Raw genomic sequence first — 27,743 nt, forward strand, 5'->3', positions numbered from 1 at the left:
ATATCCACTAGTTCCTTGAATACTTATGTTCAAATAATTCTCCAGTGAGGAACAGAAAAACTTAATTTACTTCTGTCCTTCAATACAATACTCAGATTTATAGAATAGGACAAATATCTTTAATGGGGATAATCCAGGCTTCTAATCTTAGAATAAGCACATTACAAATTTTGCTTCCTCTAAAACTTTGCAAAAAAAAACAGGATTTCTCTTAACATTTTAATTTTTTTTTAATTTTTGAATGAATTGAAAATCTGCTATATTATGGAATATTTTTTTCCATATCTGGGATGGTGCCCACTAAAACATGTCTTAAACTCCTAGACTATATCCAAAAGATAGTCAGATTAATTAATGATCCATGTTTTACAAACTCATTGAACTACCTGTAATGTAGATATTCAACTTCTGCTGCACACCCTTGCTATAAGCATTGTCCTGAATTAGAACCTGTAATTCCATGCCTTTCTTCCAAAACAGGCTGATAATGTGCAACAGCTAGTCAATATCCATTCACGGTTTAATTTTACATTCGCTAAGCTAATTTTTTTTTTCTTCTTCTTCAATTATTCTTTCCATTTCTGTTCTTTGGAATAAGTCTCGTTATGTGTTTCTTGAAAATTACAAGAAATTAAGTCCAACACCAACAAGTATCTTCAGCTTCTCAACCATTCACAGTACTAGAGTACTAGGTTGCAGTTTCATGTTTGGTATTACCAAAAAAAAAAAAAATTATATATATATATATATACACACATATTTTATATACATAAACAAAAACAAACAATATATATATGGGTATTCAATGATATAAATGGGTATTCAATGATATAAATGGATATTCAATGTAATTCTAAAAACGGTAATGTTTAAAGAGTTATATATGAAAAAGGTATACAGTTGATGAAATGGTTTCAGTGCATTCAAAATTAATAAATAGGTATGACAGATGCACCTAAAAGCACAAAGCAGCATTAAAGGATGTAAGAGTAAATATTGGTTGTATTAATATATTGAATTAAATATGCGTAAATGGATGTGGTAGTTATACAAAGTGCCAGCAACTAGCAGGATGAGGAAAGTAGAAAAAGAAGTGTAGTAGATTTATGAAAGGTGAAAGAATGTTAAAATTCTAGAGGTTATTATAAATTAAGAAAAATTATGGGCTGAATTACCAAGCCAATATAAAGTGGGGGAACTGTAAAAGAAAATTAGTACATCAAAATAATAATATAATGCAAATAAAATGGAAATAAAAATGAAAATGTTATAGCTGTCATCAGATATGGGGAAAACATATTTAGAAAATGGTCGAATACAGGTAATGCAAATATGCATGATCTGATGTCAGCAGAAATAATTATTGAGTGTGTATATATATATGTACAAATTTGTATATATACACTGGTGTTCAAAGAAAGCACATCGCCCCTTAAAATTGTAATTGTCATCTGAATAACGTAAGTATATGGCAATATTTCTTACAGATTGAATCAGATAAGATTGACACGCGTAGGTGATGACATAATATTACATCAGCTGTTACTTTCAGCTATATAAGCACGCTCTGCAAGAGGTGCAGTGATTCCTTGTTTGTGTCAGGATTACGTGCAGTTGACATCATGAAGAAAGAGTGCTATTGTTGCTTTACACGAGGAAGGATGTTCTTCCCGTCATACTGCTTATAGAGTGCCTTGTAATCAGTTGACAGTGAGTAGATTTCTTTCCCAACTCAAGAATATTGGTTTTGCTGATAGGAAAAAACCGGATGCAAATGAGTCTCTACGCCAAAACAGGACCGTGTTTTGAAGGTTTTGAAGCACTTATACCATAAATCTTCTTCGTCTGAAACATTATCAGCCTGTCTGAAAATAGAATGGGAAGAACATACAGGAATGGTAGCAAGCGCAGTAACAGTCAGAAGATGCCTCTTCAAAAATGGACTTGTAGCCCAGCATCCTAAGAAGAAGCCCCTCCTCACACAAAAAATGAAAAAGGCCTGATTAATTTGGTGTAAGGAGCATGTCAAATAGACCCCGAGGAGTGGAAGTCAATTATTTTCTCGGATGAAAAGAAATTCAACCTGCATGGCTCTGATGGGAGACAAACGATTCGCTGTAGACATGGTGAAGAATACCATCCAGACTGTATGGCATCTACAGTAAAATTCCCTACCAGCCAAATGATATGGGTGCATTTCGTATTGCGGAGTAGGTCACCTGCAGTTTATAAAAGGTTCCGTAAATGCCAATGGATACCTGGCTATATTGGAAGGCAAATTGCTGCCAACTGTTAGAGACCATTTCAACCTACCAAGTAGCCGCATCTTTCAGGACGACTCTGCTCCTTGTCATCGGGCGAAAAGTGTAAGCAGGCACTTCTGTATTTAGTTTATCTTCATTTCTGCATTAGAGGTTCGACAGTAATGTCTGCTAACATATGTTACAGGTGAAAAATTATTGGAAGAACGGTCCATTACAACTCTTAGCTGGCCAGGAAACAGCTCGGACCTGAATCCTAGAGAACTGTTGGCATCATGTGGAATCTGCAGTTGCCAGAAAAAAACCAAAGACCCTTTGTGAACTTCAGGAAGCCATAATTCGTGTTTGGAACCACAAACTATCAGTTGATTATCTTTAGAAATTGATCTTGTCAATTTCTAAAGATAATCAACTTGCACTTGCCTTGACAGTGTGCTGCTGTCATCAGAGCCAGAGGCGGTTCAACTAAATATTAGTTTGCACCTGGTGAACTTTTCATTTTGTTTTCCATTTAAAATTATAAACTGAAGCAAATTGAGGACTTCTGATAACATTTCAGCCATAATTGTTGTGTTTACCAAAACTGTTGTATAAAGGTTGCAAATGCTGATTTTGGAATATTTTGAGAGCACCTGTCAAATTTTACTTAGCTTTGCCTCAACTATTAATAAATATCTTTTGTTTATATTTCTATTTGTGATGCTAGTCATTAATGTAACATACCATCGATAAAAAGGGTTACAAATGCGAAATTCCTAGGTGATGCACTTTCTTTGAACACCAATGTATATATTATATACATAAACAAAAATACATTCTAAATATTAAATGAGGGTATGACAGCCCCCAAGAGATTCTCAGGAAAACATCCCCATACCAAAACACTGCTACCACCAGCCTGTTTCTGTTGGACATCAGTGTGATTCATCACATATGTCATTGTACCTTCCATTTACTGTGCACACAGTATAGCAGGTAATGTAATTCATCAAAAAAAGGCAACTTTTTTCCAGTCATCAATGGTATAATGATGCCATTCAGATGCAAACTTCAGGCATAATTTGTGATGGATGACTATAAGCATGGATATCTACTCTGGTGGCCCATATAGAGGCGGGTTAGTCTCAGTGTAGTCTTGGAAACACTGCTGATCATCCCCTGGTTAAAGTCCATGGTCAGCCATTCCATCATTTTCCATCTATTAGTTACACAAGGCGGGCCATTCACTACGATCATCAATGAGATTTGGTCCAGCTACTGCTCCTCTGCCCACTCTTGGAATACTTTGGAACTACAGCATTATGCAAGCAGCCCACAAGATTCGCAGTTTCTCTAATACTGCCACCGTTCAACTGGCTACTGACAATCATCCCCCTTTCAAAGTTCATATCCAATCATGTCCCTTACCCATGTCAATCACGTACCTCATATGGACCACATAACACAAACTTGCTGTATCACATTTACTCGTTCATACCACGTGTGTCACCAGGCAGGAGGAAAGGCTAATCCATCAAAGAATCCATTTCAATATTTTCAGCCGGTATATTCCAGGAAACTGTTGTGCATATCAAAACTGTAAATATTAAGTCTAAAGCTTTATGAAATATAGGGAATTAAGTGGACCTTATGAAAATCAAGGCACAATTCAATAAAAATTAACATGCAATATATATATAATAACCATGTTTATTATAAAGAAATAAATACAAACTTTATGAATACATTTTATATGAAGAATAATACATAAAAGTAAACACTGCAAGGAATATCAAAAGTGTAAATATTAACACCAAAGCCTTATGGAATACAGAGGATTATGTGGACTTTTCTTATGAAAATCAAGGTTAATGTTTACAATCAATAAAAATTAACATGCAATATATGTAATAACCTTATTATAATGTAATAAATAAAAACATTTTGAATATGTTTTATATGAAGAATTAAAAAATAAAAGACAAAAAAAACATTTAATTCACTGATGATATCAATATTAAAAAGATAATGAAGGTGGCAGTGATAGAGAAGAATGGATTAGAGAACTGTGGATCTTTCTGAAGATCATTCTAGGAAGATGACTTGCAAGGTGAAGTTGTGATGTTCTTAAAAAACTTATTATGGTAATTTTCCTTGTCTTTCTTTGTAGGTCTCTCTATGGGTCTCTGCAAGTCTCCTTACATGTACGAGTGCCATAAAAACTTCCATTGCTCAGACTCCATCAAAGGATCTATTTCAAACACTTTTTTTCAGCCAGGATCTTAAATTCAACATGTCCAAAATTTCTGCCAGTGCCTACAACAGCTGAGGTTTTTTAATCATGCCATTTAATCCTTCCTCACTGCTTTCATCTCACTTTTTTCAAATCATGAAAACCCTTTCCTCCCATATCTTGTAGTAAACTCAAAAATACCAAAGAGAGCCTTCTGGGTCTTTCATCAAATCAGGTAACAGCTTCCTCCAGTATAGGCTTGACGTAGCCAAGTCAGGAGCGCGAGTGCAGTAGCACATGCTCTTTGAGTGGACCGGGGTTCAAGCCCATGACTGCTAAATACAATTAACATTTGTATTGATTGATTTATTGTAAACTCCACTGACCTGGAGGTCATTTGTTTGTTTGTTATTTGGTTTTTAGGAGCATTAGCAACTAAGGCCATATTGCTCCGGGGATATACGGTGGTCATTCCCTGACCTTTCCGCATCCTCCGTATTTGGTGGTCACGGTCTCGAACCCTGGTCTGATCAAGAAGTGCGTGCTACAACACACTGCTGCTCTTGCCCAGCACAACCTCCAGGGGCTACAGAGTCGCCCCTGGAGGTTGTGCCGGAGTATGAACATTAATACTTTAAATTTGTATTATAAAGAATTTCTTAGGCCTGACGTAGCCGAGTGGTCAGGGGCGAGAGTGCATAGCATGCATTCCTTGAGTGGACCGGGGTTCAGGCCTGTGACTACTAAATACAATAAATATTTGTATTGATGATTTATTGTAAACTCTACTGGCTTGGTTGTCGTGCTGGAGTATAAACAGAAAATTTATTTACATTCCATGTTGATGATTTGATGTCATCTAGAGATTCCTTTATATCTTTATACAATCAGCAAAGTTATACTCTTTTTTTTCAGTAATCACTGAATAGAAGAATCACTCTCCATCTGTTAAAGAATTCTTGCAAATAAGCTTGTTTGTTTGTTTGTTATTTGGTTTTTAGGAGCATTAGCAACTGAGGCCATATTGCTCCGGGATATGCGGTAGTCATTCCCTGACCTTTCCGCATCCTCCGTATTTGGTGGTGACGGGCTCGAACCCCGGTCTAATCAAGAAGCGTGTGCTACGCACTGCTGCTCCTTCCCACCTGGCTACGGAGGCGCCTGCAAATAAGCAACAGGTGTAATATGACTTAAATGCTGCAATGAGACCTTGATCCATCAGTTAGATAAGGAATTCATCTACACCTATACAATATAACTACACAGAAACAAATATATGTATATGCTGCAAATATAACACAGAGAAACTACCCATAAATGACTGAAACCTAATATACTTTACAAAAACACAACTTATAAATAATTAAAACTGCAAATTACAGAACTTTTTTAAAATAATTTTCAAGAGGAAGAGGAAGAAAATTCTATCTTACCCTGTCCTGGTAAATAATGGTTAACAGTTAATTGGTCTGGAAAAGATGTAATATGCCCTAATTCAAGTAATTTTTTCAGATGTTTCTGGAAAACTTCAGGTATTTTTTCATTCAGAGGCTTTTCTTTATCAACATTATTAGTGCTGTAGTTGAATTCATAACCATAGTGTTTTACTCTTCGATGTTTCAAGTTCTTCAGTACTATCAATAAAAATAAAAAAACTTACAATCCTCACAACTGTCTGCAGAGTTTAGAAAGGTATAAATTTTAACAACGTAAGTACATAAATCTTTACGATTGTATTATTTCTGAAATTTTTAGTATCTTTAAAATTTTAGTTTAAAAATACTAAAATGGCATAGTATCACTAATTCTATTTTCTATAAAAATAGAAAATAAAAATATAATAAAAATAAAAATAGAAACTCAAAATAACACCATATTAAATTAATTTTTTTGAAGAATGATAAAATACATTAAAAATACAATTTGTATGAAAGAATTTGCAGTAATTTATTATTTTTATCTTATAATAGCATAAAATTATTGCACTTTAGGCACAAATGATTAAACAGTTGCAAAACTACTACCTAGAACCAATGTCAAAGCCATTCAGTTAATCTGGATAAAAAAATATTTCACCCAAGTCTAGCAGAAAATACTAGCCACCTTTAAAATATCTTAATTATAAATTGATATTTAAAGATGAAAAAAAAAAAACAAGAGAGCTTCATGTAACATGTGGGTAATGACATGCATTATGAATAGATGGCAATATAGTTCTACTTTGAGTCTGAGACAACTAGTGATATACTTCATAAGGTGAGATCAATGCATTTTGTAGCAAATTATTTTTCTTTCCTGGAATCCCATATAAATGATGCATTTTCACTAACAGTACAATCAAGATACTAAAAGATTAACAAATAAACATCACTAACGTAAGCAGAGAGAGTAATTAAGTAATTTTGGCATTATGAATTTCAATTCTTATATCCCAAATTGCACATTAAAATAACTTTCAGAAATGAGTTGGACTAGACTGTTTAGAACAAGAGTATAAACAGCTAAGACCATAACATATTAGCATACTGTATCTGAAAATTGCATTCATTCTATATTATGGATGAACAAACCTAACAAAGTGGATAAAAAGCATGCAACCCTTGCTTAAGACATACAAATTGGATCAAGGTACCAAAGCAGCCCAAAAAGACTTCCTCTCCTCCAAATTAAAATGAAATCTAAACTTTTGCCCACTTGGTGTGGAAGAACAGCAATCATACCAATTGCTAGAGGTGAGGGTTTCCACAGTGAACTTTTCATGTGACACCAGTCACTTTTCCTAAAAGTCTTATAGCACAATAGCACAGTAAAATAGCCACAAGTTAAAACAGCATATTTTTTTCAGTTTCCTAAAAATATATTATCATTAATGTCTTTCCTATATTTCTTTTAGTGAATCTTAGTGTATATCGTTCATAACTTTTTATTTTGCAAAATTCATACAAGTCTGCACATACCATCCTCATCCTGTTCATCCCAGTTAACAGAGTGTAGCAATTCTTTTTCTTCATTTTCTGTAACAAAATTTTCTAATAAGATCAATCCGGTGGGATACTCATTGAGCACATATGGGTTCTCAATCTCTGGAACTGAAAAATAAATTTTTTTTAAGGTTTTCTAGTAATTAAAAAAAAATTAATAAATACTAAAATGAGATGTGAATTGAAACATTACAACAATATACATATTGTAATATATACAACTTTTAAATTCTCAATACTCTTCAATAACAAACCATAGGAATGTAGAGTTTTGTTTTGTTTTGTTTTTTAAATACTTCTAGTTAAGCTAAACCGGTGTTTTAAAACATTTTTCTGAAATATATTTTAAACTTAAACACAAATACATTTCAATTAAATTAGTTTTTAATACTTTGAATGAATAAAATAGACAACTTGGCTGTTAAAGCTGTTCTTAAGGCTGTTATTTAACTTAAGTAAAAATTAATTAATTACGACTTATCTATATAATTCTGAATAAAAAATTATACTATATGTATTATTAAATTGCAATGACAGTTTAAATGCATGTGCACACACACACAGTATATAAATTTACATATATAATTTTTGTGATATATGCATCTTACAAACTTCTATATATATATATATTTTTTTTTTTGTTCCTGTTTGCAGCTAGAAAGAGAATGAGGTAGAACCTTTTTTGGAATGAGGTTATATAACCAACCTAAAGAAACTTAACTCTAAAATAAATGCCGATTAAAAAAAACCTCACTACTGTCTAAAACTGGATTATTTTGCTAGGCAGTATTACACCATCAGTAATCAGGTGTTACTGCATCTTACTGAAACAATCTTTAGAAAGGATTTTGATTAAGTGATTATTCAAAATTCATACTGGTATTTGGGTAACCGAGTTTACTTAGTGTTATAATTATTTTAAAAATTATAAATGAGACCAGTTTTATATCAAGTAATATAAGTAAGATATCAGGTATTCATGTAATTGAGTTTACTTAGTGTTATAATTTTTTTAAAATTATAAATTAGATTAGTTTTATATCAAACAATATTGTTATTTTAATTTTCTAAGAGCAAAATGCAACTGTTTTAATATTAGTAATAGTAGTGGCAAGTGATCCAAGCTTCTACAGCATCTGAGCAGTACAGATGGGTTGCCAGAGCAGGTCAAGGAGTTTTGTCAATGATATATAGGAATTTTGCTAGCAGAGACAAGGAGGTGATTATCCCTTTGTATAAGGCAATGGTCAGGCCACATCTTGAGTACTGTATATAGGTCTGGAGGCCTCATTTTAGGAAGGATGTAGAGTTGCTAGAATGAGTACAGAGAAGGGCAACAAGATTGGTGAGAGGAACAGTTGCACTTATAAAGAAAGGCTTAATTTCTGCAAGTTGCAGCATCTGGAGACTAGGCACCTTCGAGATGATCTGATCTGATTGAGGTGTATAAGGCCTTGAAGGTTTGAGCAGGCTCAATGCTGACAGGATACTTCTGCTTGCTCAGATTAAGACCTGAGGGGGGATAGATTCAAATTGAGGAAAGACAGTTGTAGAATGATTAGCATTAGTAGAGGCATATGATGCAAGAAAGCAAGCTTATTCAGCATCAGCCAAAAAAAAAAAAAAAAAAACCACTCCCATTTCACCCCTCCGTTCGTTCGAAATACCTGTCCAAATTTGTTTAGGCTATCAACTTCAACAACAAGTGATGGAAGTCGGTTCCACCAACCAACCACCCGCTGGCCAAAGGCAAATTTCCGCACATCTATCCGACATCCGTCCTTCCTCAATTTGAATTTATGCCCTCTGAGGTGATTATTCTGAGCAAGATGAAGAATCCCATTGGCATTGAGCATGCTCAAACCATTCAAAGCCTTATACACCTCTATCAGATCACCTCGCCGGTGCCTAGTCTCCAGACTCTGTAATTTGCAAAACTTAAGCCTTTCTTCGTAAGAGCAACCCTTTGTTCCATTCACTAATCTTGTTGCCCTTCTCTGTACCCGTTCCAGCAGCTCTACATCCTTCTTGAAATGAGGCCTCCAGACCTGTATACAGTACTCAAGATGTGGCCTAACCATTGCCTTATACAAGGGAATAATCACCTCCTTATCCCTGCTAGAAAAATTCCTGTATATCATTGACAAGACACCATGAGCTACTCTTGCAGCTCGTCTGCACTGCTCAGAGAACTTCATACCTGCCTGCACAATTACCCCCAGGTCCTTTTCATTCTCCACCACTGTCAGTGTAGTACCGCAGAGTTGATACGTTGCTCTGGGGTTGCTGTTTCCCATATGTAGTACTTTACATTTGTCAATGTTAAACTTCATTTGCCACCTCTCAGCCCATCTGCTCAACCTTTCCAGATCCTGTTGCAGCAGCATAGCGTCAGTAGTGTCCTTAACAACCCTGCCAACCTTTGTATCATCTGCAAACTTGGACATTAAACTTGATATCCCATCATCAATATCATTCATAAACACCGAAAACAACAACGGACCCAACACTGAACCCTGAGGAACTCCACTAATAACATTAGTCCACGTTGAGCAGTGTCCATTGATTACCACTCTCTGTCTTCTGCCACTCAACCATCCCCTTATCCATAGCAGCAATTTGCCTCCAATGCAACACTGTTCCAATTTGTGCAGCAGTCTTCCATGTGCAACAGTATCAAAAGCCTTTCTAAGATCCAAATATATAATATCAAAGTTATTCCCTGCATCCAGTTCTTTTGTGACTACATCATAGTATCCAATCAAATTGGTCAGGCAAGACCTGCCCTTAACAAAACCGTGCTGCGTCTGAGCTATAACTGAATTCTTGTCTAGATGATCCTGCAGTGCTTCTTTAACCAGTGCCTCCATTAATTTACCTGGAACAGAAGTTAAACTAACAGGTCTATAATTACTTGTGTCAGCCTTTGATCCTCCTTTGTGAATTGGGGTTACATTTGCACATCTCCAGTCTATGGGTACCTCCCCTGAGTCCAAAGAAGCTCTCATAATTATGGCTAGGGGTTTGCTTACTTCCTTTGCTGCCTCCTTTAATATAACTGGATAGATCCCATCCACCCCAGGTGCCTTTTTTATGTTTATCCTCAACAATCTCTCCTCCACTTTCCTCTCAGTTATTACAAAATCATCCAGCTCATTGCCAATGTTTACTTTACCTACATCATTCTCCTTCCTGAATAACTCCTCATGCGTGAATGTAGATGCAAAATACTTGTTTAGATTGTTAGCCACCTGAGCAGGATCCTCAACTGTTGAACCATCAATATCCAGTGGACCAATCTGATTTATCCCTTTCCTTCTCGAGTTTAAATATGTAAAGAACTCTTTTCTGTTTTTCTTTGCATCCTTTGCCAAGGATTTTTCGTAGTCTGCCTTTGCCTGCCTAATCTCCTTTGTGACTTGGTTACAGACCAACTTATATCTACCATAGGCTTCCATGTCACCCATTAATTTGTATGTATCCCATGCATTTTTCTTCTCTGCCACATGTCTCATTAGTTCATCTGACAACCATTTAGGCCTAAACCTTGAACAATATTTCTTAGTTGGTATGTAAAGCCTGGTAGCCTCCAAGATTAGTTCCTTGAATGCTTCCTATTTTGAATTTGCTGTTGGTAACATCATCAGCTGGTCCCACTGTATAGAATTTAAATACTGTCTCAGACTATCATAGTCGCCTTTACGAAAACAAAAACCCTTCCCTTTACCTCTGATGGTAGTTACCTCCTTGAGTAAATCCCACTTCAACACACTGTGATCACTGCCACCTAGTGGTTCATTTATCTGCAAATTCTTAATGCATGAAGAATCACTACTGATAATCAGATCAAGAGTACTGCTCCCTCTTCTTGCCTCACGAACATGCTGATGTAGAAAACAATCATCCAATAAATTCACAAAAGCCTTGCTAGTGTGCGAGTGACCAACCCACAAATTCCAGTCAATATCTGGGAAATTAAAATCCCCCATTATAAGACTCTCTGATTTACTGGCCCACTCTATTTCCCTGTACAATATCTTATTATACTCATCAGAGTCATTAGGCCTATAGCACACTCCTACTCTCAATTTTGATTTCCCTATGCTTATGTCACACCAAACTGACTCGACACTGCCCTGTCCATCGATGTCGACTGGCTTCACTTCCTTGGACTTTATGTGTTTCTTAATTAATAGCATAACCCCTCCTGTCCTGTCTATCCTTTCTATACACATTGTATTCCCCAAATGATGTGCGGAAGTTTGCCTTTAGCCAGCAGGTAGTTGATTGCTGGAACAGATTTCCATCTGTTGTTGTGGAAGTTGATAGTTTAAATAAATTTAAGGCTGAACTAGACAAACATTTGAAGTAACCAGATGGGTGAAATGGAAAGGGTTTTTTTTTTTTGGCTGATGCTGTATAAGCTTGCTTTCTTACATCATATGCCTCAACTAATGCTAATGTTAATCAGCCAAAAAAAATCCCACATTGCCTGTCCATCCCCCTAATAATCTAACTCTTCCTTAAATTTATTCAAGCTATCCCACTTCCACAACCCCAGATGGAAGATTGTTCCAACAATCAACTACTCTGTGGCTGAAAGCAGTGTTCTAATTATGCAACAGTAAGTTTTACTTGAATCATGTTTCTTAAAATGACTTTTCATACATAACCATTTCTTTATAAAAAAAATATGCAGCAGGAATGACAAAGAAGTAATAAGTATATTTGTCATACCAGTGAACAGATTAATAAATATATCTGATTTAAATACTTAACCATCATTTTGAGATTCATTAATCTTACCTATTAATTTTTTTTTTTTTTTACAAAAATAACACAAAAATTTCCACTAACAATATACAGAGTAAAAATCTGATAAGTCAGCATTCGTGAGACTGCTGGCAGACTGGATTATCATATATTCCATATTATTCGACACTATCTAAAAATCCTTATTATGTCATTAAGTATCCCAAAATTTCCAGTATGTAAGTACATGACTGTATGCTATTTAATTTACATTTCATCTAGCTATAATTTTATCGAAGAAAATCAAAAAATAAAACGATAGAAATATATAAACATAAAAAATAAAATCATAAAAACATAAACATAAAAAATAAAATCATAAAAACTACACGAAGCTATGAAAAAGCATATGTGCATGTGTTATGGAGGTTTAATGGTGCATAAGCTGCTGGGGCTATAGTGCGCCTCTATGAAAAAGCAAAATGAAACAACCTTTGTTTGCTTCAGAATTAGCTAAAAAGATTTTCAATTATTCATTTTGGTCTTGGATGCCATACACACTATAATTAAAAACATTAAACTCAGCTATGATAATACTAACATTTTTGAAAATGTTCTTTAGCTTCCATTGGAAACCAAAGTAGGAAAGGAAATTATGTAGTTTCTATCCACATGGCAAAATTTATACTATATACATTAATATATATATAACAATAAAATAACACTATTATACCAAGTGAACATTCTTAACAAATAGGTTTTATTAAACTCATATATAATACAAGATCAATACCACACTAACTTGTATTGAGCTTGTATTACATATGAGCTTAATAAAACCTATTTGATAAGAATGTTCAAGTGGTATAATAGTGCTATTTTATTATTATTATTATATATATTAATATAGACCGATAAGCGAAATATTATGACCAGCGTGTCGTTATGCAAATTGAAGCAACTGCAGGTGAACTATGGCACGTGTGTGGGTCAGGACATGGTATAAAAAACACCTGATACTGAGCTCCGTTAATCAGTGTTACTCTTGTTCTTCAGATGGGAAAGGCAGTGGACTTAAGCGAGTTTGACAAAGGCCAATGTGAATTCCACGTGCTCGTGGTCAGCTGTGGTTAGTACCTACTGAAAGTGGCCCGAGGAGGGGGAACCCATGAACCACCGCGAGGTGTTGGACGACCATGGCTCATCAATGCTCGAGGTGAGCGAAGGCTTTCCTGGATGGTATGTGGCAACAGAAGGGTGACTGTGACGCAACTCACCGGTAATTGGAGTAATGTGTCAGAACACACAGTACATCGAACCATGCTGAAAATGGGGCTGCAAAGCCACAGGCTGCTCCGAGTACCCATGCTAACCACGGTTCACCGGCGACAGCACCTACAACGGGCATGTGAGTATCAAAACTGGATCTTGAGTGACTGGAAGGTCATCTGGTCCGATGAATCACGTTTCCTGTTGCACCATGTGGACAACCAGGTACAGATACGCATGCGTCGTTTACCTGGGAAAGTGATGGCGCCTGGATGCACTGTGGGGCAAAAACAAGCTGCTGGTGGCGGTGTCATGCTTTGGGCAATATTCTACTGGGATACCAGTAGCACATTGGGTCCAGTCATCCATGTGCCAGGCACTCTGACATCTACTACCTACCTAAACATCACTGCTGACCAGGTACACCCTTTCGTGGCAACGGTCTTCCCCTCTGGCGGTGCTGTCTTTCAGTAGGATAATGCGCCATGCCGCACCACCTGGATTGTTCGAGACTGGTTCGCAGAACGTGAGGAAGACTTCCAGGTATTGCCCTGGCCTCCAAATTCCCCAGACATCAATCCCATCAAGCATCTGTGGTTTGTGTTGGAACAGTAACTCCGATCTGCGGCATCTCAACCATGGCCCTTAGAGGAATTAAAGGATCTGCTGGTTATGTGTTGGTACCAGATACAAGACACATTTAGAAATCTTGTAGCACCATACCTTGCCGGGTATGAGCTATTTTGGCTGCACATGTAGGTAGGTGGTCATAATGTTTTGGCTCGTTGGTGTATATAGTATAAATTTTACCATATAAAACAACAGTGGGTATTTTTTTAATAGCTACTGCTGTTCTATAAGTTTGCTTTCTTGCATTGTTTTGGCACTACTGAAGCAGTGTTTGCTGATGTCAATCAAACCCACACTGTGACATGATTGAATAGCTCTTTGATAATTAAACTATGCAAAAATTAAAAGCTTTCAACATTTTTTTTATATAATTTACTTTTTTTATTATGTATTAAATTAATTAAAAAAACACTGGTGTGTACTGAAGCAAGGCAAACTGATAAAACAAATTACGGGATCACTCCAAGTTATAAACATCCCTATATGTTGTTGTTGTTGTTGTTTGGTTTTTAGGAGCATTAGCAACTAAGGCCATATTGCTCCGGGATATGCGGTGGTCATTCCCTGACCTTTCCGCATCCTCCGTATTTGGTGGTGATGGGCTCGAACCCCGGTCTAATCAAGAAGCGTGTGCTACGCACTGCTGCTCCTTCCCACCTGGCTACGGAGGCGCCATCCCTATATGCAAGGTGTTTCAAAATTACACTAAAAAAAAATAGGAGTCATCCTACATATCAAAGTAAAAAGTCAATAAATGTGTGTCCTATTCTGAATAACTAAAGAGTTGTGGCTATTTGAATTTTAAAAAATGGCTGTGACGTTTTCAAGGTAAAAAAATAATAAAGAATGAGATACATGTTTGCTTATTCTTATGTGTTATTGTTTTTTTATATTTTTTTTTTTCACAACCATTTATTTAAAATTCAAACAGCCATAATTGTTTTGCTACATAGAACTACCCTTATAATTTTATTGGTGTAATTTAGAAACACCAATTATATGAACATATAATTGGTGTATATATGAACAAGCTCCATAAGATATACAGCATAACCTGTCATAATGAACAATTTCTGAATATTTATTGCATTTATTTACTGTATATGTTTCTTTTCTGGTCAAATTAAATGGATGAAAGTTTCTATGTCAATGCTGTTCACAAACACAACTCTAAAAATGCATTACATTAGTAAGTAGTAGTAGTGGCATGTGATGCAAGAAAGCAAGTGTATAAGCTTATGCAGCATCAGCCAAAAAAAAAAAAAAAAAAAAATCACACCATTCCCTCCAAATGCCTGTCCAGTTCCTCCTTAAATTTATTTAACCTATCAACTTCCGAATAAACAGAATATTTATAAGGTTGCATCTGCCTTATAAATATTCTGTTTATTCAGAAATGGCTGTGTATTAATGATGCTATTGCACTTAATATATACATAGTCTAAATTTGCTCGCAGCTTGAGGCTTTAGCCCTAAATGCATCTTAGCCTATCAACTTCCACAATGACAGATGTTCCAGCAATTAACCACCCTGGCTAAAGGCAAATTTCCGCACATCTATTCTACATCTGTCTTTTCTTAATTTGAATTTATGCCCCCTTAGGTTCGTAATCTGAACAAGTGGAAGGATCCCATCAGAATTCAGCATGCTCAACTCATTCAAGGCCTTATACACCTCAATCAGATCACTGCGCAGGTGCCTAGTCTCCAGCCACTGCAATTTGCAGAACTTAAGCTTCTCTTGGTAAGAGGATCCCTTCATTCCCCTCACCAATCTTGTTGCCCTTCTCTGTACACGCTCAAGCAAATCTACATCCTTCCTAAAATGAGGCCTCCAGACCTGTACACAGTACTCAAGGCGTGGCCTGACCATTGCCTTATACAGAGGGACAATCACCTCCTTTTCCCTGCTAGCAAAATTCCTATATATCATTGACAAAACCCCATGACCTGCCCTGGCAGCCTGTCTGCATTGCTCAGAAAACTTTATATCTGACTGCACAATTACTCCCAGGTCTTTTTCATTTTCTACCACCTTAAGTGTACTAGCACACAGTTGATACATTTCTCTGGGGTTACTTTTACCAATATGCAGTACTTTGCATTTGTCAAGGTTAAACTTCAGTTGCCACTTCTTAGCCCATCTGCCCAAATTTTCTAGCTACTGGTGCAGTAGCATACTGCCATTATTGTCATTAACAACCCTGCCAACCTTTGTACCAACTGCAAACTTCGACACTAAGCCTGATATACTTTCATCAATATCATTGATAAATATACAAAACAACAGTGGACCCAACGCCGAACCCTGTGGGACTCCACTAATAACATTAGTCCACGAAGAGCAGCACCCATTGATTACCACCCTCCTTCTTCTCCCACTCAACCATCCTTTTATCCATTGTAGCAACTTACCCTTAATACCATTCTGCTCCAATTTGTACAATAGTCTTCCAAGCACAACAGTGTCAAAAGCTTTCCTGAAATCAAAATATATGATATCAAAATTATTTTTTGCATCCAGTTCCTTTGTAACCACATCATAATATCCTATCAAATTTGTCAGACAAGACAAATTACAAACCCATGCTGTGTCTGAATTATTGCTGCAGTCTTGTCTAGATGATTAGCACATTAGCATTAGCATTAGCACTAATGCTAATGCTAATGATCCTGCAATGCATCTTTAACCAGTGACTCCATTATTTTACCTGGAACAGAAGTTAAACTAACTGGTCTGTAATTACTTGTGTCACCCTTCGATTCCCCTTTGTGAATTGGGGATACATTTGCACATCTCCAGTCCTCCCCTGAGTCCAAGGATGCTCTCATAATTATGGCTAAGGGTTTGCTTAGTTGCTTTGCTGCCTCCTTTAATATAACTGGATAGATCTTATCCACCCCAAGTGCCTTTCTTATGTTTAACTTCAACAATTTCTCCTTCACTTTGCTCTCAGGGTTCGAGCCCGTCACCACCAAATACAGAGTATGCGGAAAGGTCAGGGAATTACCACCGCATATCCCCGGAGCAATATGGCCTTAGTTGCTAATGCTCCTAAAAACCAAATAACTAACTAACTAACTAACTAACTAACTTTGCTCTCAATATTACAAAATCATTAATCATCAAACCTTAATAACTCCTCATGTGTGAATGTAGAAGCAAAATACTCATTCAGTTTGTTTGCTATCTGAGCAGGATCATCAACAGTCGAACCATCGATATCAAGTGGACCAATCAGATTCATCCCCTTCCTTTTAGAGTTTATATAAGTAAAGAAACCCCTGCTGTTTTTCTTAGCATCCTTTGCCAAAGATTTTTCATAATCTGCCTTCGCCTGCCTTTACATGAGAGCAGTGGAACTCAAAAACTGTTTTTATTTTGTTTAATTACTAATAGGTCTGACACAGATGAGTGATCAAGAGCAAGAATGAGGTAGTATACATATTTGAGTGGACTGCTAAATACAGTTAATGATTGCATTCAGTGTCAAAAAATAATTAATTGTGAGCTCCTCTGACCTAGTGATCATGCCAGAGTATAAACAAGGGCATTTTTAATACTGAAAAAGTACTATTTCTATGGTACTACTTTAGTTTTTTTTATTGGTTAAAAAATACTTCTGTGGGCATGAGAAATATTTATAACCACTATTTATAGCATTTTGTTTCTCATGAAAAATGCCTTCCAAGTTCCTAACAAGTGACTTATAAACATACTTTTGGAACACAATCTACTGTACTTCCTATAATTATAAAGAACCAGCAGATTGAAACAACATTGCCAAATAGTAGACTAGCTTTAGTAAGCTTGGAGATGGGAAAAGGAATGCACAATGTGCAATGGGCCTAGCCTACTCAGATGCCATTTACTGAATTTTCTGTCCATCAGATGACAGATTACTGGACTTTTGAAATGGGGAAAACAATTACTAGTTTCTGTTATTTCAAAATTGGAATTTTATTGTGTGCGTGTATATATATATGAAATGTATGTATATGAAATGGGGGTTCAATGGTTGCTTGTTTTAATTTATTGTATTTTACACTGACAGTCAGGCGGTTAGTTTTGTGCTTCCATTTATAGTGATATTTCATACAATTTGGCCATCAAGGGTGCCATCATTTATGGTGCCATCAAGGGAACACCATAAATTGTTCTAATTGGAATTTATCTAAATTAAATTATTTCAGAATGTACACACTATCTACAACTCCTTACTCTTAATTTAGTTATTTCCCCCTCTCTTTTGTTTTGCACTGATTTTTAATACTGATTTTTTTTTTATATTTGCTCCTTATATGGTTTGCCCTTTTCTTGTGACTGCTTTTCCTAATTTACATATCCTTCTCGTGTATACACATATATTTTATATAAAAGCATCTATTACTATATAAATATTAATATTAGAAGGAAAATTTTATACTCCTACCTTTTTCTACAAATGACAAATAAAGAGGTACTTTCAAATCATCCACATTTTTCAAACCAGTAACATTAGCCAGTGCCGCTGATGTACACGAAGCATCCTTAAATATAACAAAAGCATAAGATTTTCCAGGAACCATTATTATATCTTCAATTACTCCAAAATTCTGAAACAAGGTCAGCAAATCTTCTCGGTGAATTCCACAAACTAACCCACCATTTCCAACCACAACATACTAAAATAATTAAATAAACTGATTAAAAAATTTAAAAATGAAAGTAATCATTTAAGCACAATCATTAATTGATAACAGTATGCAGATATGAATGTTATAAACAGTAACAAAAAACACATTAATTAATCATAAGCAAAATAAATTCTGGGCCTTCCCACCAGATTAGCAGAGAAACAAATTATGAGCCCTCTCCCATTAAAAAATGGTAATATAGTAATTGCCACAGAGCACAAGAAAGCCACAGGCTTTCTTGCACTCTGTGGCAAAAAACAAAACAAAACACAAGCAAATAAGAAAATACAAATTATATGTATCCCTCCTCATACAGGTACCTATCCAAATGTCCCATGTAATATTTAATACCAAACTAAACCAGTCCCTAGCCCTCCCCACTGTGTCAGACAGGGAGGCATAGTAGTCTTGCTACTTTAATCGATAGTTATTCATATTATCTCAGCAGTAGTATCACCCTGTTTTGTACACAGCCTGACAGGCCCCAGATTTTTTAAAAAAGTACTGTTTTTTTTCATTGTTTTGCATATACTAATGCTAACAGTAGATTGCATCCTTATTATTTTTAATTCTCCCTTTTTAATGATAATAGAAACTTCTGCATATGTTGTGTTTTTTGGCTACTAAAAATACTCATTAGTTTTAATTAAAATAGTTTATTAATTATAATTAAATTTTCAGAAAAATGTTGGTAACATAAAATAGAAACATGAAACAATTAATCTCTGCCAAATTTAAATCATGGAGACATTAACTGCATGAAACTTTGGGATTATTTCAACACAACAAATTAAGCCAATATTTATGAAAACACTTCGTAATTATTATATTTCAATGAAAAAAAAAAAATAGTTTCATATTAATTCTGGCTGTATATGTAATGAATATCATAAACAAGAAATTATCCATATCCTTTTTTTCCAGGATTCTTTGTTTGTGGCATTCACTACATGAAAATTTGGCATGACTGAAATATAAAAATAATGACAATACATCACTTCATATTTCTGTCTTTTATCACAATCAGTTTTTTTTTTTTTTTCTTATGAACAGCCTTCTTCACATATTACAACCTGCATGTGTACTGTTACTAAGAAATGTCACTTGCAAATTGATGCCTGCAAAATTCATTAGAGAAGAAAAAAATCACCATGAACCACCATATAGTATTGCAGCTGATATACAAAGCATAGAACTTGTCCAACTATCAGTCCCCCAATCCCTGCTTATGGAATTGTAAAATGTGATGATAAGTGGCTTTTTTCTCCTCCTTTAGAGGCAAAAGGAGGGGAAAAAAATTTTTGATGATACCTCCCTGGAATGGAAATATGCTGGGTTCATCTGTTCTACTGGAATCATATGTAAAGCTTTTGAATAGTAGAAAAAACCAAGCCACTATGACAAAAAGCAATGTTTCCCTACAAAATTCAACTTCTGGAGACTAAGCACCTGCAAGGTGATCTGATTGGTGTTTAAGGCTTTGAATGGATTGATCAAGTTCAACATTGATAGCATTCTTCACTTGCTCAGCTCAGACTACACACGAGACAAATTCAAATTGAGGAAGGATGGTTGTGGGATAGATGAGTGGAAGTTTGCCTTCAGCCAGTAGGAGATTGATTGTTGGATCAAACTTCCATCTGTTGCAAAAGTGGCTGATGCTTTATAAGCTTGCTTTATAGCAAACACAATGGAGTAAGACAAATGATATTGCACAGCCTCACAGGCCCCTTCAGCTAACACAAAGTGAACAGCATAAATGGACAAAAATAGTAACACATACAAAACTAAAGGCACTAAAAGTAACACTATTAATTCCCAACCAGTACCAATGAGTCACCAAAACCAAATATTTTTCCACAGGGTCTCTCAAACAACATTACTGTCAGGTTAATCAGCTTATGTTACATGATATAACACGTAAGCCAGTTTAATAGACAGACTGTTAAAGGTTGTAAGCAGATATTAAAACATAAAATATTGCATTAATCAGAAAAGCATCTAAAATCCATGCATCTATATACTAAAATTAGGAAAAATAGTTAAAACAGGAAAAACTGCAAACTAAAAGTATTAAACTATGAAATTATTCATTTATTAAGGATGGTTGTGATAATAGTTAAAACAAAAAAATATGAAACTTGAGCATTTCATTAAAAAAAAAAAAAAGTTAATGCAGTTAATTTCTGATATACTGGTGGAAAGCAGAAAAATTAAACTGCCCATTATATCCCTCATTATGAAAACTAGTTTTCTTCTTTTTTTTTTTTTTTTTTTGTATGTATGTACTATTCACAGTTTTAATCATGATGCAATACTTGGTTAAAATTCCTTGGCAAAATTCATGATGAATAACTCTCAACTGACATCATTACTCCGGTCTGGGGTAGCCCTGTAGTATAACTCTGTTTAAAAATGTCTTCATTATAAGTGCATAACATAGTTTGCCAAGAGGTTTTCAACCAGTTGTCAGCTGCAGAACCATCAGAATCTTTTTGAAATATTCTCTTTGATTACTATTATTTTTTTAATATCCAGCTACAGACCCCACCCAAAGGGGTTACAGAAGATGACGTGTAAAACGATTAAAAAAAAAAAAAAAATTTTGCCAGTTACTATTATAGGGTGATCTCACAATATTGATTCTTTGTAATTCGCAGCTTTCTTACCATTATCTAGCATGCACTTGGGCGAGAAGCTTGTAAATAAACAAATAAACCCCCCAGGGGCTCACATCTGGTATGGGCTTGGCACACCCAGGGGTCCTGGGCTGGATATCATCATTCTTTTTCTTGGCGAGTCCCTTCTCTCTCTCTCTCTCTCAGGGTAATTCAGAAATTTTTTTTTTTTTTTTTTTTGGCTGGTGCAGCATAAGCCTCAGGCTTCCTTGCACCATATGGCTAATAATAATAATAATAAATATGGGTACTGGTTGTTGCTCCGGAAACACAGCAGCACTCACATGGTTTGTATATGTATGTGCTGCATGTGCTTACGAAAAATGTCTTCTATTTTTCTAAAGGAATCACATACTACACGCATAAAATAATACCTTTGTTGGCCAGGGCACAGTTTTAATGCCCTCATGCTTTTCCAAAATTTTGTTACAGCGACTCTGTTTTCGAGAAGCTTTTCTTTCGCTTTTTGTAGGTTTCCTCATCATAGTCAAGTAAAGACAACCTACAAACCTAACGATGTGTTACTACTAACAACAAGAAAGAAGGCTGCACTACCGCGACACCACCAACAGGATATAAGTCATGAAATTAAAATATACAAAATTAATTGATGCACCAATCTTGTCGCCTCTGACATTTCATTTACAAATATCTATTCGAATGCAGAGACGGGAATTCCGTTTCGATTTCAGTTATAGCGAAATCAGCACCAATCCATACTGTAGACATTCTTAGCCGCATGATCTCTTCTGAAACGTTTGTTACGTCATACATTGGTCCTCACTAGTAGTCCGTAGACAGTGTCGCTGCTCTTTCACACCATGTTCATAGTAACTATAAAGTGTACTACTCCATGGTGTAACATAATTCGCTTCATTTCTAAAGGCATCCTTTTTTTTTGAAATTTTTATACACTTTTTTGAGGAATCCTTAACTCCCGAGGCGCTTGTCGAAATGGTTGGTTGATTGTTGTAGGGTTTTAGGCGCATCAGCAATTACTCACGTCATAACAGGATTCGAACTCAGGCCTTTCCACCCGGTGTGTGGAGAAAGGTGATTACAATAACTGTACTACCCATGAGGGCGCTCATAGGGACTGACAAGGTAAAGATTCCCCCAAAATGTTAAAATGGTATTTTTTTTTAAATGAAAACCTCTGATTTTCTTTGAAAGTCTTCAAAAATATATGTGTGTGTGTGTGTGTGTGTGTGTGTGTGTGTGTGTGTGTGTGTGTGTGTGTGTGTGTGTGTGTGTGTGTGTGTGTGTGTGTGTGTGTGTGTGTGTGTGTGTGTGTGTGTGTGTGTGTGTGTTATTTGGTCGGTTTGTCGTTTTATGAAAAAAAAAGCCTGAGTTTATGGGAGAAAAACCAAATAATCAGCCTCGCCTGAGATACACTAACAAAACCAAGTCTATAAAATTTTCCTTACGTCGTTGACAAGATTCAGTCTAAAGCCTCTTCCACCCATCCGATGTGGAACGATAATGATTATAACAACTATGTTACTCGTGAGAGCTGACGACAAGTAATAATTGTTTCATATCGTACTCTTATAATATTAAATTTTATTTTAAAAATAAATAATATCAAAAATATTTTTTATCACTACAAAAATATCATTTGTAGTGATAAATTTTACCCAACATCAAAAAAGTTCAATAAATATGAGAATTAAAATCAGCACTAAATACATTAAAAGGCAGAGAGGGGAAGTGAACAGTGTACCGCACGAACACTGTATTACATTTAGTGTTCCGCGAAAGGAAAAAGTTCGACCACCACTGTTATATTAACCACTTTGGGAACCAGTGGTTCCCAAAGTGGTTGGCTAACACTGGTATTTCTGCGCCGCCTCTCAAATAAATGTAACACACCATTCGTTATTGACTGTTACCATGATGTGAACATGCATAACATGCGTGAATGGCGAAGATACCATACCACCAGAAGAGCCATCGCAGGGGGAAGGAGCCAAACTGCTAGAGGTTATGTTTATTAAGGAGCATTGGAAAATATAACGATCGATTTCGAAAATCTGCAGACGAAAAGCAATTATGCCTCTGGAGAAAACAATAAGTTATAGAGGATTCATTTATTCATTGTCAAGTGGATTATTGCAAATAGCTTTGCCCGCCTAAGACTGATTTCTACGCGCACTGCATCAAGCTACATTGTGTCCATTTACTCTGCATCTAGCTTTTCCATAAACAAATGGCCCTTATTCTCTTGCGTGGTGTCTGCACAGATAGCACAATCGTTTCCCCCACACCGGTGGAAGAGGCCCGAGTTGGAATTCCATCAATGATGTAAAGAACATTTGTGAACTTTTTCCACTCGGTGACAAAGTTAGTTGGTCTCACTCATGGATAACCAGGTTTTTTCTCTATGGAAACTCGGATTTTTTGTTCAGCAAAACAGGCAAATCGACCAGAGAACACATGCAATTTATGGATATTAGCATTAGTTGAGGTATATGATCCAAGAAAGCAAGCTTATACAGCATCAGCCAAAAAAAAAAAAAAAAAAAACCTTCCCATTTCACCCATCCAGTCACTCCAAATGTTTTTCTAGTTCAGCCTTAAATTTATTTAAGATATCAACTTCCACAACAACAAATGAAAGTCTGTTCCAGCAATCAACTACCCATTAGATTTCAGCAAAGTATTAGTTTATTTAGATTTCAGCAAAGCTTTTGACTCAGTCCCACATGAGCGGTTGCTTTATAAGCTGGAACAGGTTGGAATCACTGGGAAAATCCTTAGATGGATAGAAGGATGGCTTCAGGGCAGGAGGCAGAGGGTTGTGATAAATGGCTATTCCTCAGATTGGGTTGATGTAAGAAGTGGGGTTCCCCAAGGATCAGTATTAGGACCACTGTTGTTTTTAATTTTCATAAACGACATTGATGAAGGGATAGAGGGCGTGATGTCTAAATTTGCAGATGATGTTAAAATTGGGAGAGTAGTTAATGATCACTGTCAAGCTGAGCTTCTTCAGAGAGACCTAGATAGACTTCAGGAATGGTCAGAAAAATGGCAGCTGTGCTTTAATCCAACAAAGTGTAAGGTATTGCACCTGGGAAACAGTAATCCCAAAAAAACTTATTCACTTGGTGGAGTTCAACTAAAGCCAGTACTGGAGGAAAGGGACTTGGGTGTTACGATACGGTCAGACATGAAATTCTCTGAGCATTGTAAACAGGTCGCAAGGAAGGCCCATGGTGTCCTATCGATGATCTATCGAACTTTTGCAAGTAGAGATAGGGACGTGATAATCCCATTATATAAGGCTTATGTTAGACCACACTTGGAATACTGTGTTCAAGTATGGAGACCGCACCTGAAGAAAGACATCGAGCTTCTTGAAAGGGTGCAAAGAAGGGTAACTCGCCTGGTGAGATCGGCAAAAGGGCGTCCTTATGAAGAAAGACTTCGAATATGTGGGTTGCAGAGTTTGGAAACTAGACACCTTAGAGGAGATTTGATTGAGGTGTTTAAGGCTCTGAGAGGCATCAGTAAAATGAATGAGGACAAAATTTTCAAGATTATAAATGATGCTAGAACTAGGGGACATAAATTCAAGTTACGGGGGGAAATGTTTAGATTGGATTGCAGGAAGTTCTATTTTAGCCAGCGAGTTATAAATTACTGGAATAAGTTGCCTTCATGGGTGGTAGAGGCCGACAGTTTGGGGAAATTCAAAGGTCATCTGGATAGTACTTTCGGGTAAGGGAAGCACATAGGATGATAGGTTTAATTTCCTTTTTATTTTATTTTTTTATTTATTAATTATTATTATTTAGTTATTTATTTATTATTATTTTTTTTTTGTTTTTATCATTGTTTTGTTCGGATTTTTTTTTTTTTTTTTTTTTTTTTGGCTGGTGCAGCATAAGCCGTGGGCTTTCTTGCATCATGCGGCCGTTACTAATACTAATACTAAATACTAATACTAAACCCACTGGCTAAAGGCAAACTTCTGCACATCTATTCTACAATCGCCTTTTCTCAATTTGAATCTATGCCCCCTCAGGTTCATAATCCGGGAAAGTAGAAGAATCCCATCACCATTGAGCCTGCTCAAACCATTCAAGGCCTTATACACCTCAATCAGATCACCTCCTAGGTGCCTAGGTGCCTAGATTCCAGTCGCTCCAATTTGCACAACTTAAATCCTATCAGAGACTGAAGGCCAATTCATTTGGGACTATAATCCGCCAATATAAGACAGAGAAAGTAGTATTTCCCCCTTAAGTAAATCAGGGATTTCTATTCCTCATATCTACAGGATGGCTCAAAAATATTGGTACAAACGTTTAGGGGAGGTAGGTAACATCTAAAGGAATGTGAATTGCATAGCAACCTGTAACCGGAAACGTCACCGTAAGTCGGTACACGGCGCTGTTCATCAATTCGCGAGAGGGAAAATTTCTGGTTTACTCATTCAAGTAGTAGTCACCGCACGAAGAGCATGCATTGATATACGAACTGTGAGCTGGCAGACATACACCTAGTGTATGGATTAGCAGAGGACAATGGACGAGCCGCTCAACGAATTTATGGAGAACGCTTACCAGACAGACATGTACCGGACCACCGTTTGTTTGCGCGTGTGCATCAATATTTGTGCGATTATGGGTCATTTAGAGGTAACAGGAGTGAGTAGTACGGGCCGACCACGCTTGACGCGAACTCCCGCCATGGAAGAAAGTGTGTTGAATGCCGTCCAGAATTGTCCTACTACCAGCACACGTGCCATTGCCTCTGCCTTAGGAGTGTCTCGTTGCAGTGCACAGCGTGTCTGGCACCACGATTCCTTACACCCCTTTCATCTCGAAAGGGTTCAGTTACTGCTCCCTCAAGATCATCCTGCACGTGTGGCTTTTGCGCAGTGGTTTCTCCAAAAAAGTGTTCAAAACTTGAATTTTCCAGCCTATGTTTTGTTCACAGATGAGGCTTATTTCACTCGGGAAGGCTTATTCAATCAGCACAATGCTGATGTGTGGGCTCACGACAACCCACATGGTGTGCACCCCCATACGGCACAACATCGCTTCGCAATAAATGTGTGGGCAAGTATGGTCGGTGACTGCTTAGTCGGCCCATACCTGTTACCATCCCGCATGAACTCCGCTAAATATCGGATCTTTCTTGAACAAGTTCTACCAGGGTTACTTGATGATGTTCCAGCAAATGTGAGATGCAACATTTGGTTTCAACATGACGGGGCGCCTGCCCATTATGGAAGGTGTGTTCGTGACCATTTGAACAGGCGTTTTGGGCGTCGATGGAGTGGCCGTGGTGGACCCGTTGCCTGGCTCTCACGCTCACCTGATTTATCGAGCCTTGATTTCTTTCTGTGGGGGACCCTCAAATCTATCATGTATGAATCGCCTGTGGAGACGGAAATGGATCTCGTGGCGAGACTCGTCTGCGCTGCTGTTACCAAAGAAACTCCAGGTGTGTTCGACCGTGTCTGCCAATCCATGCTGGGTCGGTGTCACGCATGCATCGCGTCTCATGGGAACCTTCGAGCATCTGTTGTAACATCATGAAATGCATCCATCTCGTACTCCATTGTTAATATTATGTCAAATAAATGTTTGCCACTAATTAGTGTCTTGTGTCATTTCTGCTTCTTGTGCTTCTGCTACTACTTTCCCGTGACGTTTCCAGTTATGGGTTCATATGCGATTCACATTCCTTTAGATGTTACCTACCTCCCCTAAACGTTTGTACCAATATTTTTGAGACACCCTGTATATCGACCCGTGAACACATATTTCAAATTTTATGAAATGTTAAATGGAACGCATGAGAACTAGCAGACTTCCTCCCTGGCATCCGAATTAACCCGCTACAGGGTTCTAAAACTTATCCCATCGTAGAGTGCTCTATCCGTTCTTAATGAACATTTTTTTTTTTTTTATCGTTCGTTTCAGTGTATCGCTAGGGCTCAATAATGACGAGGAAAAGCATTTCGCCTAAAAATTCACTGAAAATTATTTTCAGTAAATTTTTAAAAAGTTCATACGCCTGAGAAAAATTTGGATATTCTGTCAGCAAAGGAAAGAGTAATTTTTATTTATTTTTTAAACAATATACGTAATACAAGCTGCTAAAATGTTTAATATAACGATATTTCAAGGAATAACGTTTTGGAGAATTGAAAACGCTTAATTTTATTTTTTATTATTATTAGCTACGTGGTGCAAAGGAGCCTGAGGCTTATGCTGCACCAGCCAAAAAAAAACATAAAATAAAAAATATATTCCCGAGTTACCCT

General features: G+C 36.5%; 2 protein-coding genes across 6 annotated transcripts in view; one reads left to right on the forward strand and one right to left on the reverse strand.

The window, feature by feature from the left end:
- LOC150086487 (tRNA (carboxymethyluridine(34)-5-O)-methyltransferase alkbh8) overlaps positions 1 to 21,980 on the reverse strand; it is a 62,753-nt gene extending 40,773 nt beyond the window's left edge. Inside the window, exons 1-4 of one of the 3 annotated variants that reach the window (XM_090372600.1) lie at positions 21,835 to 21,980; positions 18,539 to 18,635; positions 7,431 to 7,562; positions 5,907 to 6,107 (exon numbers count right to left, since the gene is read on the reverse strand). In XM_090372600.1, the coding sequence (XP_090228726.1) occupies positions 5,907 to 6,107; positions 7,431 to 7,562; positions 18,539 to 18,635; positions 21,835 to 21,945 (541 nt within the window). In that variant the 5' untranslated portion in view covers positions 21,946 to 21,980. Of the gene's footprint in view, positions 1 to 5,906; positions 6,108 to 7,430; positions 7,563 to 18,538; positions 18,771 to 21,834 lie in introns of all 3 variants that reach the window. The other 2 variants (XM_090372599.1, XM_090372598.1) reach the window with 2 other exon arrangements.
- The window catches only part of Atg18a (Autophagy-related 18a), a 541,369-nt gene that overhangs the window by 171,074 nt on the left and 342,552 nt on the right, over positions 1 to 27,743 (forward strand). The window lies entirely within an intron of this gene.

The sequence above is a fragment of the Mastigoproctus giganteus genome, chromosome 4, assembly GCF_048544385.1.
Source record: "Mastigoproctus giganteus isolate SK-2022 chromosome 4, ASM4854438v1, whole genome shotgun sequence".
Taxonomy (NCBI): Eukaryota; Metazoa; Arthropoda; class Arachnida; order Uropygi; family Thelyphonidae; genus Mastigoproctus; species Mastigoproctus giganteus.